Source organism: Oratosquilla oratoria, unplaced genomic scaffold, assembly GCF_046742065.1.
Source record: "Oratosquilla oratoria isolate Oo_2021 unplaced genomic scaffold, ASM4674206v1 SCAFFOLD50, whole genome shotgun sequence".
NCBI lineage: Eukaryota > Metazoa > Arthropoda > Malacostraca > Stomatopoda > Squillidae > Oratosquilla > Oratosquilla oratoria.
This window is the reverse complement of record NW_027467714.1, coordinates 2,463,264-2,479,392: the sequence shown is the minus strand read 5'-3', so window position 1 is coordinate 2,479,392 and position 16,129 is coordinate 2,463,264. Positions and strand designations below refer to the sequence as shown.

General features: G+C 37.5%; 1 protein-coding gene across 11 annotated transcripts in view; it reads left to right on the top strand.

Annotated features, from left to right (window-relative positions):
* Positions 1-423: 423 nt before the first annotated feature.
* LOC143023561 (uncharacterized) overlaps positions 424-16,129 on the top strand; it is a 220,511-nt gene continuing 204,805 nt past the window's right edge. For 6 of the 11 annotated variants that reach the window (XM_076182137.1, XM_076182132.1, XM_076182131.1 and 3 more), the window contains exon 1: positions 424-580. In XM_076182137.1, the coding sequence (XP_076038252.1) occupies positions 496-580 (85 nt within the window). In that variant the 5' untranslated portion in view covers positions 424-495. Of the gene's footprint in view, positions 581-1,249; positions 1,335-1,857; positions 2,043-2,318; positions 2,347-16,129 lie in introns of those variants that run through there. The other 5 variants (XM_076182141.1, XM_076182138.1, XM_076182136.1 and 2 more) reach the window with 5 other exon arrangements.

Here is a 16,129-nt window from a genome sequence, read left to right as displayed (position 1 = left end):
ATAGTTGGTGGGTTCTTCTTTGTTTCCTCCTTTGTGTATTGGTACAATGTTAGCGTTTTTCCAGTCCTCGGGTATCTTTCCTTCTTTGAGTGAGCTGTTTATTAAGATGTGTATTTTGTCTGTTAGTTCTTCTTTGCACTCCTTTAGAATCCAATTTGCAATACCGTCCGGGCCATGTGATTTTCTGACATCCAGCCTTGATAGATGTTCTGATATTTCCTTTAGTGATGCTGTGTGTGTGTGCGTGTGTTTATTTTTATTTTGTTTATTTTGTTTATTTGTTTATCTATTATTTATTATCTATTTATTTATTTTTCATTTTATTTTATTTTGTTTTATTTTATTTTGTTTTATTTCATTTTATTTTATTTATTTGTTTGTTTTGTACGACAATAGCAACAAGTGACAGCGAGTCAACAATAACAACAGTGAAGGATTGCGACTTGTGGAAAGAAGGACGGGTGCGCGGTCTCGTTGTGTTTGACGCAAACTAAGATGAGGGGAACTTTTTATTTTTATTGCTTATGTTTTTTGTGCTCAATAATGCACGAGGTTTTTGGATCAGAAATGTATGATGTGTGTAAGTATTTCTGTAATTTGTTTAGGAATGTTTGAAAAGGTTAAAGGATGATAATTGTGGTTTTCCCCAAAAAATTGATGATAGGGGTTGACTGCAAGAAAGCAACGTAGGCGTGTACGCCTGAAGTGGTGCAATAGTTCGGATATAGGTTATGCGGAGTATGTTATAAGTAATTTCAGGAGGGATATCACAGTTTTTCACTCGTTGAATGTAGTAGTTAGAAATTCCTAAGTGAGGAAGCTCATTTTCCCATTTAGCCTTGGGATTAGATATCATAATGATATCTAATGATATCATAATGATATCTAATCCCAAGGCTAAATGGGAAAATGAGCTTCCTCACTTAGGAATTTCTAACTACTACATTCAACGAGTGAAAAACTGTGATATCCCTCCTGAAATTACTTATAACATATTTGCTGAAGGCCAAGAGGAAAATAAGTATTGTTTCGTACCGTCTCATAGTCATACCAAATCAAAATGATTATCATTATGATTATAGCACCTAATGATAATCATTAGGTGCTATAATCATAATGATAATAATTTTGATTTGGTATGACTATGAGACGGCATGAAACAATACTTATTTTCCTCTTGGCCTTCAGCAAATATCCTCTGCTGAGTCTAAACAACCAAACACATTAATTAAAGATAGTTTTATTTCAGTATACAATAACTTAACAATCAATCCAAGCCAATTACCAGCACAAATGAATTACTGAACAAATGCAAGGAATATAGACTGTCACAGGTAAGAATATTAAGGTTAAAGGATGATAATTGTGGTTTTCCCCAAAAAATTGATGATAGGGGTTGACTGCAAGAAAGCAACGTAGGCGTGTACGCCTGAAGTGGTGCAATAGTTCGGATATAGGTTATGCGGAGTATGTTATAAGTAATTTCAGGAGGGATATCACAGTTTTTCACTCGTTGAATGTAGTAGTTAGAAATTCCTAAGTGAGGAAGCTCATTTTCCCATTTAGCCTTGGGATTAGATATCATAATGATATCTAATCCCAAGGCTAAATGGGAAAATGAGCTTCCTCACTTAGGAATTTCTAACTACTACATTCAACGAGTGAAAAACTGTGATATCCCTCCTGAAATTACTTATAACATATTTGCTGAAGGCCAAGAGGAAAATAAGTATTGTTTCGTACCGTCTCATAGTCATACCAAATCAAAATGATTATCATTATGATTATAGCACCTAATGATAATCATTAGGTGCTATAATCATAATGATAATCATTTTGATTTGGTATGACTATGAGACGGCACGAAACAATACTTATTTTCCTCTTGGCCTTCAGCAAATATCCTCTGCTGAGTCTAAACAACCAAACACATTAATTAAAGATAGTTTTATTTCAGTATACAATAACTTAACAATCAATCCAAGCCAATTACCAGCACAAATGAATTACTGAACAAATGTAAGGAATATAGACTGTCACAGGTAAGAATATAACAAGCTGAATGAACACTAACCAAAGACAATAAGGAAGTTGCTGAGACTATGAACAGCAGTCTCACTAATTGCCGAACAAACCAAGAAAAGCCGAACAAAACAAAACCCAAACAAGGACGGGTTTTGCTCAAATGGACACTTCTCTATATATATGGTTGCATTATTTGAACTATTTTCTTTAAAATGTGTGATTTCCATGTAATATGATCAAAGAGAACTTAAGTTTTTATCCTCTGCAATTTTATCGACCCCGGCTACGACTCGTCCAGCCCGCCGTCTATGATTACTGGTGGTATGGATCAAACTACACTCTTTTAAGTTTCTTACTGTTGTGTTATTAAAGTAATAGACTGCATATAATTGAATTATTTAAACTCTTTTCTTTAAAATGTGTGATTTTCATATAATTTGACCAAAGAGAAGTTATGTTTTAGCCTCTGCAGTATGACCGACCACAGCTACAAATACCGTAACAAATTAGCATATGGTTGCATTATTTGAACTATTTTCTTTAAAAGGTGTGATTTTCATGTAATTTGATCAAAGAGAAGTAACGTTTTTATCCTCTGCAAAATTACCGACCCCAGCTACGATTCGTGGTTACAAATTTACCGCTAGCCTGCCATCTATGTTCTGCGAATGCAGATCATCACTGAGCGTCAGAGTTGCCAGATTGGCGTTTTTAATGCCAAATTTTGTATTTTTGGAATGTTTTTTACTGTGTTTGGCAGGAAAATTTGTTGGGTAGCATTTTTTAAAATTTGGCATTTTTGGGGGGGCATTTTTAAATACCCGGTCGTGATTAGAGATCATTCTTTTACTTGTATCAAGAATTAAATGATGATGTATATGAATGATATAAATTTATCTTGGTTATATCATGTGGGAAATGTAAAGATTTTGTGCCTAGCCAAAGGATGTTTCAGTTCTTCTTTAGTGAAAATACGTATGAACGGAGTAGTGCACCAAACATTTCTAAATCTGATGATGCTTTTGATTATATTTAGACACAATAGAAAAGTCACAAATGTATTTTTTATTTATATATGTCAGAGTCTCTAGGACGTTGTTTAATAAACTGGTTTAATTTATTGTAGAGGATACCAAAAAGTTTACTTAGGAACTTAAACGTAATGTATGGAGTAATACAAATCTGATGATGCTTTTGATTATATTTAGACACAATAGAAAAGTCACAAATGTATTTTTTATTTATATATGTCAGAGTCTCTAGGAGGTTGTTTAATAAACTGGTTTAATTTATTGTAGAGGATACCAAAAAGTTTACTTAGGAACTTATACATAATGTATGGAGTAATACATTTTATTTTAGTTGTTAATATTTTTTCTTTCTCACATAATACGGAGTATAATATATTTTATTTTGGAAGTTCATATCTTTCTTTCCTTTTCACACACAGTCTTGAAAGTAGATTTATTTCAGAGGATGGTGGTTTATTACAGTACCACTAGAATTAAATGATGATGTACATGAATTATATAAATTGATCTTGGTCATATCATGTGACATTGTTTTATATTGGCTAGTCAACAGTAAAAAAAATATTTTTATATTGTAATTGTAGTTATACACATTATTTTTAACTACTTGATCTTGGTTATATCATGTGGTATTGTATTATATTGGCTAGTCAACAGTAAAAAATAGTTTTCATATTGTAATTGTAGTTATACACATTATTTTTAACTACACATGTAAAACCAAATGCAAAACAATCTTAGAAAATGTAATGGTTGGCATTTTTGGGGCATATTTTAAAAACAATTTGGCAGTTTTTGGCAGCATTTTGTCAGAATTTGGCTTTTTTCCTGGTAGAAAACCTGGCAACCCTGCTGAGCGTGGTTGGAGTTGGCCAAAAACATAATACTTTTAGAATTTCTTGTGAGGTTCGAACATGTGGGGCATTTTTGCATACTAACTTGAATAAAGGTAGAGTGAACATTTTTATTTTAAAAACTATTGTTGTTTATTTCTTTATAATATAAAGATTACATAAATATTGCATACAATTAAATACAAAAATTTCATTAGATTTTATTTAAAATACGCTATACAAAATTTATAGGCTATGAAGTATGACATTGCATACATTGTATTATGCAAAGTAGACCACTTGAAAAAAGAAACTAACGAAGCAGAGCGCTTTCGTATATTACATATTCAATGCAAAAAGTACATAGTTGAATAGAAATACATATTTTGTATATACAGACGCTCCTCTACTTACGTTCATTCGTTTTACGTTTTTTCGATTTTACGTTTGAACTGACTGTAAAAAAAAATTAGAATTTTTTTTGAGTGAATTTTTTAGTTTAGCGCGCTCTCCATAGTTCAAATGATACTTACGCATGACGCTGAGTCCATTGTTAACATGGCACAAACGACAGACTGAACGTGCCTTGCCTCCTCCCCCTCTTCCTCCACCATCTCAATTTATGTTGCTTGAATTTAATTTGTTTGAAATTAATGTTATTATTTTACAATGTTATGTGTATAATTAATCATTTAGGGGTGTTTTATAAGATACGGTAATATAATTTATGGATGTATAGTACAGTAACAACTTACGTTCATTTTCAACTTATGTTCGGCCATTCGGAACGTAACTAAAACGTAAGTTGAGGAGCGTCTGTACATGAAAAAGGAATACAAAAACTCCATTAAATATTGACGTCAACTTCGCCGTGTTCCATCATGCCAACCAAGAAGACCACAGAATGGACTGGGATAACGCACCAATTATTTTCAAATCCCATTGTACATTTCAAAGTGGTACCATCGCAAATGCCAAGATATTCCGCAAACTACGTTCCAAGAACTTGGTGAGATGTCCCTTGGGTACTGGTGCAACTCTTGCTTTAGAAATGATCATTCATAAAATCCAAATGCCTGCCCCAATTGACATGTAACTTGGCATGTGTAGGTTTTATGGGTCAACAAATCATCTGAGCATGTCAAAAACAATGCAGGATCTTCCTTTTATACAATTCTTACTAACACCTTTCATGTTGCCATGGCAACTTGTCAGTTTAGAGATAATTATCCATAAAATCCAAATGCCTGGCCCAATTGATATGCAACTTGGCATATATGAAGGTTTTATGGGTCAACAAATCACCTGAGCATGTCAAAAACAATGCAGGAGCTTCCTTTTATATTATTCTTACTAACACCTATCATGTTGCCATAGCAACTATTGTTAATTTAGAGATAATCATCCATAAAATCCAAACGCCTGGCCTAATTGACATGCAACTTGGCAAGGGAGGTTTTATGTATCAACAAATCACCTGAGCATGTCAAAAACAATGTAGGACCTCTCTTTTATACTATTCTTACTAACACCTAGCATGTAACATGTTCCATCAATGTAATGTATATGCAGCTAAAAGAGCTCTACTATCACATTAAAAAGTACATATAAGGTGCCTTAGCCCTTACCCTTAGATTGCCTCTCAGTACACTAACCAGTCAGTACTGCAACTATCCTAAGGCCTAACTTAAATTTATGTTGTTGTTCCCTAGACTGTCTGTCCGAGCAGTCCCGTCTCCCCAAGGAATGCCACAGCCGAAACTGGGTTTTCCCACAAATCCTTTATAGAGTGTATGTTGTGTTGTTTGTGTGCATGATTGTGTATAATGCAGTCTTCCATTATGTGTTGTATGGTATGGGGTGAAGTGTTACATCCTGGGCAGCTGTTCACATTGCGGTCATCCAGCCTCTTCTGGTAGCTTAGAAGTGCTGGGTGGTGCATTATTTTTTACACCAATTTACTGAAATAGAAAAAAGAATAAAGTATTTTTACTTTCAAAGGAGTTATTTTGTTTAATCATGTTATCTATAATCATGATAATCTGAATAAACAGCCTTATTTCAACAGCTCATGTCGATTATCATGAAACCCAGAAGAAAATTAAGTCTTGTCTCTAGACCTCTACTAGTCTAGACTTCTCATGGACATGGTTCATGACACAAAATACTGACCATATTATTAATAGTTATTTCACCAGGAGGTGCTCAGATGAGAGGAAGGGTGGGAGGGGTGTGGAGTGTATTTGGGGATGAAATGGGTGGGAGTGTTTTTATGCCTTTCACTTTTTGGCTACCTCCCTTGGAAGGGGGAAAAAGCCTTGGTATATGTATGTATGTCATATATTTGCTATCATAGGCCAGCAATGTAATAGGCATAGCATAGCCTGTCCAACATCTTAAAATTCATACCAGAACAATGTTAGTATTATTTGTCAACACCTTTTATGACTACATACTATAACTATTACAAACAAGAGTATCGGAGAATCTCGATATGTCGAGTAGGCATCTGAGCATCGTGATTGCACAGCTGCACTCTTACCAACGATTTCAAAGTTGCTCATATCCGGGAGAATAGTCTAATAAACATCATTAATACATAAAATATTATATTTGATAGTTTCTTGCCTTTAGATTTTTACTCGGAAAACTAATTTGCCAAGGATAATAACCAAATTTGCGTTTAAATCAGTGAAAGTTTGTTTGCTTTTGAAGAATTGGGCATACACTTGCACAACAACAAGATAATTTGAATACCCTGCATTTGCGCTGAACACTCCAAGCATTCAAACTAAGCCAAACAAAATCCAGTGGGCTGCAAAAGATGGCGATGTAAACAGTACATGTGCAATAGTGGCGCTGCGTGTGGTTTCACTCATACCTACAAGATGCCAGGGCCAGATTTGGTCTTACCAGTTGCATTGATGATTGAAAGCATGTGCAGACTTACTGAATGATCCACTAAATGATATCTTCCAAACCTTAATGAATATAGGGATAGTCCTAGACAACTGGAAAAAAAGCAGGTGTTAACCTTATATTTAAGAATGGTAGTCAGAGTGAGCTACTAGATTACCAGCCAGTGTCCCAAACAATCATTGTGTCAAAGGTAATGGAAGGTTTTGTCTGCCAAACAGTACTGACTAAACATAACCTCATCAGTGACACCCTCACCTTATGTTATCTTATGGGTATCTGTGAAGTTTTGTCTTGCCCGCTTGCACAAAAATGTAATGGACTGAAGGCACATCTCGACCAATGATGAGTAGAATCTCGGCCTCAGGGACTAAAGGTGGAATATGTTCGGCCAGGTCGGACAGATGAGGATAGCCACGAGCTATGGCAGGAGTGGGTATCTCTTCTCTCACATTTGGAATGCTGTCACATTCTACTAGCAGAGGGACATGTACCTCATGTGAGTTATGCCAGGACATGATGGTGTAATTTCTGGTGGTGCGCCCAGAAGCACCCGTTACACCTGCACAGGTAGCTAGATGGTATGAAACCCTTTTACTCTGCTTATCAAACAAGTCGAAAAACTCAGACCTTGCTAAAGAGCAATTGCATTGATCGTCTAGGATGGCATAACACCACACTCCAACTGGTTCTGAACGAATTGTGCATGGTCCCGTGTTTTGGGGATTTTATCACGCGGGGGGAGTGCCAAAGGAGGGGTTAGGTTTCTAAGTGACTCGTGAATGGATAATCTAAGCATGGCTCGCAGATGCAGTGACTAGCTGAGCCAGTGGCAGCCGCAATTAGGAAAACAAATTTGAAATTTGAAAGGAAGAATCGAAATGCCCGAGGCCGAGCTTGTTTATAAGTTGAACAAGGGTGCCATAGTGTGGCTGTGTCATAAACCATCTACCCCTCCTTCCCCCTCCCCCCCAAACACACCTCGCAAGCCGAGTAAACGGCTCTGGACGGCTAAACCTCCTCCTCCTCCCCCCTGCTCTCCCCTCGCCAAGTCTCCTCCCCCTCCTCCTTTGTATCCTTCTCCTTCCGATCTTATTTCCTTCTCTTTCTTATCCTTCCGATTTTATTCCCGAACTTTTAACCATCCTGACTTTAATGCTCATCGTGGTTAAGGCAGAAAGGATAAACCTGGCACAGAGAAAAAATCTTAATTGACTTGTTTAAATCCCTGAGTGGGGCCGAAGTGTTGTTGCGAGTGAGTACGCGTGTTTAAGTGTCTCCAGCTCAAGAGCTTGTAATCGGTGCCGTGAATAGTGTATACACGTGAAAATTTACGACATGGCGCCAGGGATGACCGGTATGCTTTTAGCCATGCTGGGAGCGGTCTTACTGATTAACGTAGCTGCAAGTGGTCATCCTTCATATGTTGCAGTGGGAATTCCTGGCTACCCACCGCTCCTCTCTAACATTGGGGTGAGAGACAGAAGCTCTAAGATCTCTCTTAACCACCATACTCTGTGTCAGTTCCTTCCCCCGCCTACCTCAACAACAGAAGTCAGAAAATGGCGTCGGATTCGATTAGCCAAGCATAGGGGAAGTTCTCATATAACACCGAAGAGAAAAATCAACACTTCCAAGCTTCTGGTGTCCTATGCCCTCCTCCTCTGTGGTGATGTACATCCCTGTCCTGGACCAACTGCAACCAGAGTCCCACAACACCCATGTGTAAGCTGTCTAAAAGGAGTCCGTCGCAATATCAAAGCCATCAGCTGCAAATCATGTGGGAAATGGACTCACATCAAGTGCTGTGGAATTTCTCTTGAGACCTACAACGCTGCCTTGGTGAATGAGGACATTCTCCGCCTCACTTGCAATGGGTGTACACTCAATGAACTACCAAGAGCCCCCTTGTCCAATGGTGAGGTTGACCCTTCACCTGTTAACCCCGATTGCTGTGCCTCCCCCCAGTCAACACCCGGGAGTGATTTCAGCTGCTTCAACAAGCGGGGCCTCCACTTCGTGCACTTAAATGCCAGAAGCCTTCTACCTAAGATAGACAAATTCCGTCTACTTGCGCGGCAGACCGGGGCAGCAGTCATCGGTGTACCATCTCCAACTCGGAAATTGAGATTCCGGGTTATAGTGTTGTGCTTAATGATAGAGAGAGGACCGGAGGAGGGGTTTGTGCTTACATATGTAACGATTTAGCATTCAACCCCTGTACAGACCTTATGAGTAACGATGGGCTCGAAGCTGTGTGGATAGAAATATTGTTACCCAAATTGCATCCCATCTTATGCGGGGTCTGTTACAGACCACCAAAACAGATGTCCTTCTATAGCGCATTAGAATCTACCTGTTTCAATCGGGTCAATATGCATGACCAAGAAATTATTATCCTAGGTGATTTTGATACGAATCTGGCAAGTACAAATAATAACCTTATTAAGGCAATGAGAAACTTGCTAATATCTCATGGCCTGACACAACTGATTGACGAGCCCACTAGAATAACAGGCACATCCAGGTCCATCATAGATCTTATCCTGGTCTCCGATTGTAACAAGATAACGCAGTCTGGTGCTTGTGATTATGGTCTTAGTGACCACAAGCTCATATATTGTACTAGGAAAGCTAGGAAGACGATTTTCAACAAGCACAACACAGTGAAGCTTCGTTCCATGAAGCATTACTCACGAGAACATTTTGTAGATGAACTGGGTAGGACAGACTGGTCGCCAGTTCTAAATTGTACCAATGATTATAAGGCTTGGTCTAATTTTAAGTACACATTTCTTACTATTATAGATAGAGTAGCGCCTCTCAAAGAGATTCGAATAAAACAGAGGACGGAGCCATGGATGACTAACGAAATACTGGGTTTAATTAGAGATAAAGACAGATTTATTGCCAGATTTAGGAAAAGTGGAAATCAGGAGGACTATAATGGCTTTCTGTACTATATGAATCAGGTGAATTATTAGAAGGATAAAGCCAAAGCTGATTATTGTACTAAGATGGTGCACCAGAACAAACACGATCCAAGGAAGCTTTGGCAAACACTGAAGACCCTAGAAGTTCACACAAAGCCTAGTAACAAAGTAGACAGGATAGGACTCTTGATAAACGGCGAGCTCAACTCTGATAGGAACACCATAGCCAATCACTTCAACACCTTTTTCACAACCATTGCCACAAAACTAGTTAAATCCCTCCCTACAGGTTCTGGGAAGTTTGGGCTGAGGTACGTTCAGGAGTATTATAAGGACAAGTTCTCAAAGTGTTTCAAACTACATAAGACCACTCAAAAAGAAGTGTTTAAATTACTGGCTAGCATAAGTGCCAATAAGGCTACAGGGTTAGATGACATTCCTGCGAGGTTTGTTAAGGATAGAGCCTCAATTATTACTCCCCCAATAATCCACATAATAAATTTGTCTATTGGTTCAGGATTTATCCTAAGCGACATGAAAAGGGCTCGGGTAACACCTCTTTACAAGAAAAAACGCAAAAACTGAGGCAGGTAACTACAGGCCTGTTTCAATTCTAGGTATTATTTCGAAGGTCTTGGAACGTACCGTATACAATCAGTTAGATACCTACCTCAGGGAACGTAATCTACTATACGGTATGCAATCTGGTTTTAGAATGAACTACTCAACAGACACCAGCTTAATATACCTTTACGATCTGATAAAACAGGAATGCGACAGAGGTAATTACACGGGTTTAGTCTTGTTGGATCTTCAAAAGGCATTTGATACAGTGGACCATGATATTTTATTAAAAAAACTTCAGGCATTAGGAGTGGCGAATATTGGCTGGTTCAAGTCCTACCTTACAGGTCGCAATTAGCTAGTACAGGTAAATGAAGCCCGCTCAGATGACAGAGAGATAACTTGTGGTGTACCACAAGGTTCAATTCTAGGACCACTACTGTTCCTGATCTATATTAACGACATGCCAGGTGCGGTGAACTGTAAGTTACTGCTATTTGCAGATGACTCTGCTCTAATTGTCTCAGGTAGGGACCCAGTTGAAGTAGAGGAGAAACTGAGTGTCGAACTGTCATCGGTCCAGGACTGGCTCATAGATAATAGGCTGTCCTTACACCTCGATAAAACGGAAAGTATTGTCTTCACATCCAAACCCAACCTCAGGAAACGCAGCAATCTACAGGTCAGATGTGGGGTTAATGTCTTGGAGTCAAAACAAGAGGTAACCTATCTTGGAATACCCTTAGATCAGTCCCTCTCAGGGAATGCTATAACAGATCAAGATTGTTTCCAAGTGTTCACATAAAATCAAATTTTTGTACAGAAAAGCCAAAAATTTTGATCTGGAAGCAAAGAAGCTTCTGGTCTCAGCCTTGTTACAACATCACTTTGATTACGCTTGTAGCTCTTGGTACAGTAGTCTGAGCAGAAAAAACCAGTCCTGGCTACAGGTTACACAGAATAAGATAATTAGATTCATACTAAACCTACCTCAACATAGTCATATTGGTATTGAAGAATTTAGCAAGGTAGGAATGTTACCTGTAAAATATCGTGTCCAGGTTTACAATGTCATTCATAATTCTGCTCCCTCATATGTGAGCTGTAATTTTACATTATCGGCTGAGAACTGAACCCGGAACAGTCAAGAGTCTCTTATTGTACCTCATGCAGGTCCCTTCACCAAAAACAATTTTCACTTCATAGGTGCTCAACTATGGAACTCACTACCTGTGTCCATTAAGGGGAGGCTCCGGCGGTCATAGGGAGGAGGAATTTTATTTTGTCTTCAGGGTTGCCCAAAAATTAGACAATTATAAACAAAGTAAATGAAGTATTTTGATCCCAAAATTTAACTTAATTTCCCTAAGGGCACCGCCCTTAGGCATGTTTTGTACGTCAAAACTATGCATTTTCTAAGGCTGAACACGGTTATAATTATCAAGATATTGATTTGAAATTTGTACTATTACTTCTTGTGTAGATTAACAATTGCAAAGGGCCATTTTTTTATTGTTATTTTTTTTTTTTTTTAGGGTCGTCTACTTTCATGTATTTTTTTTATCATTTTTCACGTAAAAAAATGGTAAAAGAAATAAAATCAATATTTCAAAAATTTGGCTCTTTATTTATCATCAGAGATATCCATAGTTATTGCACCATAAATTTCGTGGAATTTGAACAGTAAATAAAGAAGTTGTGGCACTTTATAATAAAAAAAAGTTAGTTTTGAGATACGGCCAATTAAAGATTCTGAAAGAATTTTTACACTGATTTTGTTCTCAAAACCAATTAATGCTATGCTGAATACTCTATTACGACTACTGTCTTACTTATCTTTGTATAGAAAAGACTGGATCTCTCATATTTTGGCTCTAGGGTTCAAGAAAGGCACTTGGTCCCCCCCCTACCCACCTGGGAAGAGTATTACTTCAGAGGGTATCGGAACTGCCCACATTCCTCACTGTTGCCTAGTTTTTCTTAGAACCCTCCTGCAGAGTAGTCTCTTTTGTCTATTGTTGCTCTCATCTTCTTGCTCTTCTTACTGGGTCCTCTTTCTGAGGATAATAGCCTTCTTTTCTCCATCTTGCTTAGGCTTCTGTCAAGTGCCTGTGACCCGAGCTTGAGTTCTTTCAATATAGAGCCTTCCTGGTAGCCAAAGCTATGGCTTAGAATTGCACTTCTTGCAATAAAATGCAGCTTTGACAGTCCCAACAGCTTCCCTTTGCTGGCCCTAGCCCAGATTTTTGAATGGAAGCTTTCATTAGCATTTTGAGTATAACCCTGAAGCAACTTCTGCAAATCTTCGTCTCGAACAAGAGAACGATACACTGCTTTCACTTTCTTGATTGCATCATCATCAAGTTTTATGTTTAGGTGACTTTTTTTGGGAACAATTGTTGTTGCATCCTTCCCCATCACTACTTGCTTTTGGTAGCTGCAAAATGTATAGTTTCATCCTCTCTCTCTTCCTCTTTCTCTCCTCCTCCTCTTCTTCTTTTTCATCACTTTTATTGGCGAGTGTTTCTTTACGTATTTGTGCTTTTCCTGTCCTCTTGAAAGGTGTAGAAGTTGATAGAACAGAACCTGATGCTTCGGGTGACAAAATCAGCTGATGTGGTGGGCGTGTCTACACGCACTTGTAACAATCTCTCTCGGTTTTCTTTCCTTATACAATGCATACGTTTCATATGCTTTTTCACATTATTAAGACCCATAACTATAATGGTAACACAATAAAATGGAAATAAAACGTAAATTACACACATCAACTCGACGATAAATGTAAACAAATAGACAGCACAATATCAAAGCTTTTGTAAACAACTTTTTCTAATCAAATATGGACTTATGATAACCGTGAAATGCTGCTTTAGATAGGAAAAAGATCGTACTGCAAAGCACTAGTCAGTGAGGGTATGAAAAAGACAATAAAAGCAATAAAATGGCAAACATGTTGACAAACGTGGTTGTTGCCATATTTGATGCAGCCTGCCATCCCCTACCTCCCGCCACAAAAGTGCATTTTTATGGTATTTGCCATTTAGGTTTTCACTTCAAATCATATGTCTGACAGACCTTGATAACTGAACAAGCATTTGTGATGCTTAACTAAATTTCGTACCCACGATCGAAAATAGCCATTTTTAGCCGGAGCCTCCCCTTAAGAAGACAAATAGCAAGGTTACCTTCAAGAAAAAAGTCAAGGGTTACTATATGTCTCAGCTATGGACAGAGAACAGCCTTGATTTTGTGTACTACTAGCTTAGTGAGGGATACTTGATTCTATGAGTAATACCATCCATATCTGCGTTCACTCATAACTGTTCTGACCTCCCCTCCCCCCCCTTTTTTTTTTTTTGTTCTTCAGAAGTTTAGTTCAGCATAACAATGATTGATGTTTACAAATTGGTTTCCACCTTTGGATTGCCAGTCATAATATGGTATATGTCTCAGGTAGGGTCCGAGATCAGTTATGATCTGACCTATTTCCTCATTCTCCTTGTTGTTTTACTCATTCGAGTACTGGTCCCCTGTACCCTACCTCTGGTGCTTCAGGTTATAATGTACTATCATTAATGGTCCTACTCTGATATAGTACTCATACATGTTGTAGAAAAATGCAGTATAATATTAATGGTACTACTCCGATATAGTACTCACTCATACTGTTTTGTTACAGTTTAAGGGGGTTGTCTCTAATTTCGGTGAAAAATATTCGATTTTGTCAAACTTCGTGTGTGGACTGGTGTGGTGTCCCTGAACACTGCGGGACTGGTTTCCAGACGTATAACGCCACCCTTCTCAGGTAATGGCGGGTTTAACCCATTCAACTCCGATGACAAGATGTCTTGTCATTTGGTCAAATAAAACAAAAAATCATAAAACCAAAATGTTTGATCCAACACCAGAAAGATATGACGTCAGTCCTCGAGGACTGACGTCATATTTTTCTGGTGTTTGATCGAACATTTTGGTGTTTTATGATTTTTTGTTTTATTTGACCAAATGACAAGACATCTTGTCATCGGAGTTGAATGGGTTAAAGGGCCAGAGATTTAAAGGTCCGCCCGTCAGCCACGCCCCTTTCTTTGCTATGGTTTGTTTTCCTTGTATTTTGTCTTTTTTTTTTTTTTTTTTTCTTTTTTTTTTTGAGAATTTTATACTCTGATATTGTTGTACGATAGGTTAGGCAGCAGTCACCACACTCAGTGCGATCGAAAAAGGGTTCAGAGTATGCGTGCGTCATTTCTCCACGTGCTATCCTGTTTATACATTTCTTGTTTATAAATTCACTACTCCATAACTAAATATGTCAGATGTGATAGTTGCCGAAGTATTTTGCTCCATTCTGAACCTGAGAAGTGCAAGAATACTCACCTTAGCAAAGGGATTGTAATGCATGTGTACCATTCATTATGTGAAGGATATGGAAGGTTAGGATTGTCACGATTCTCAGCTGGCATGGGTACAAAAGAAATGTAATGAACTGCTGCTTACTTCCCAGAAATGGTCAAAGGATTATGTAAGTAGATATGTGCATTTGATACTCTTTGGAGGCACTTTTATGGAGTAGTGAATATATAAACATAAAAATGCTATTTTCTCAAAACTAGTTTGTTCGCACAAAAGTAACTAACTTCGTGTGTAAATAAGCAATTTTGATCATTCTTGTTGGAAAATGATCGTGATACTTATATCTAACAAAACTAGTAAATTCATTCTTAACCTACTTGATATATATTTTTGGCAATTTTTTAAAGTTGTGATTTTATGTTTTTTTTTTTTTTTTTTATAATTTGCTGTAAGGCTGACTTTCTTTTTCACTTATAATTATGAGTATACTAGTTTAGATACATCTGGATGTCTACTAACTGTACACCAAAGGAAATCATTATTCTCGTCATACTTTTGGAAAAATAAACGTTATTTCAAAAATAACTCAAAATTGCAAGTAAATCGTTTGTTGTGTAAAAATTTCTCAATGGATTTCAATTAAATTTCTGTCACAGATGCATCCCATTTCCCTGCACATTGTGTTAAATTTCCATTGTCTTGCATAAAAAGATAAGGTTGGGAGGACCAGAAATACATAATCTGATCGAGCGAATCACCGAAATGAGAGTCAACCCCCTTAACATTATTTTGTTGTTTTGCTTAACGCAATGTTCCTTTTGGATGGTGCTCAAATTTTTTGACTCGATGTTCCTATGTGTACAAACATTTCAGTAATATTAGCAAAACTATAACAATGTTTATGTGTCATATGTGTACTGACTGGTATTACTCATGAGTGTCTCTGGTCCCCTCAACCCCCTACGTATGTTGTCCGTGCGACTTAGTGTAGAATAATAACCTGATGAGGACCACAATGGAAATAAGCGTACATGCTTTTTGTGTTATCCTCGGCAATTTACATTTATTATTTCAACTATGTGTTCTTGTCATTGTTTGCACTTCATGTACATTGATTCATTGCCAAATAAAGTCTATATTTTTTTTACATATATATTACAACAAATCCAACAACTTTTCCTTGTAACATTTCTTGCAGAAATTTATATTAAGGGATAATGAAAAAATAATTCCCACAATCTTCCAGTACATGATATTATATATTATAGTCTCACCCCATCTGGGGTATTGGCTGCTTGTTATTGTGGCAAAGTAGCATGCAGTTGATACTTTAGGGTCTATATGGGGCGCCCCTACGGACCAGAGCCACACATCATTTTGTCTATGATAGAGGAAAACTCTGTTCATAGAGAAATGATGACACTTTTATACCACGACTGTCCCTCCGTTATGCTGTCCTGTACCATTTCTC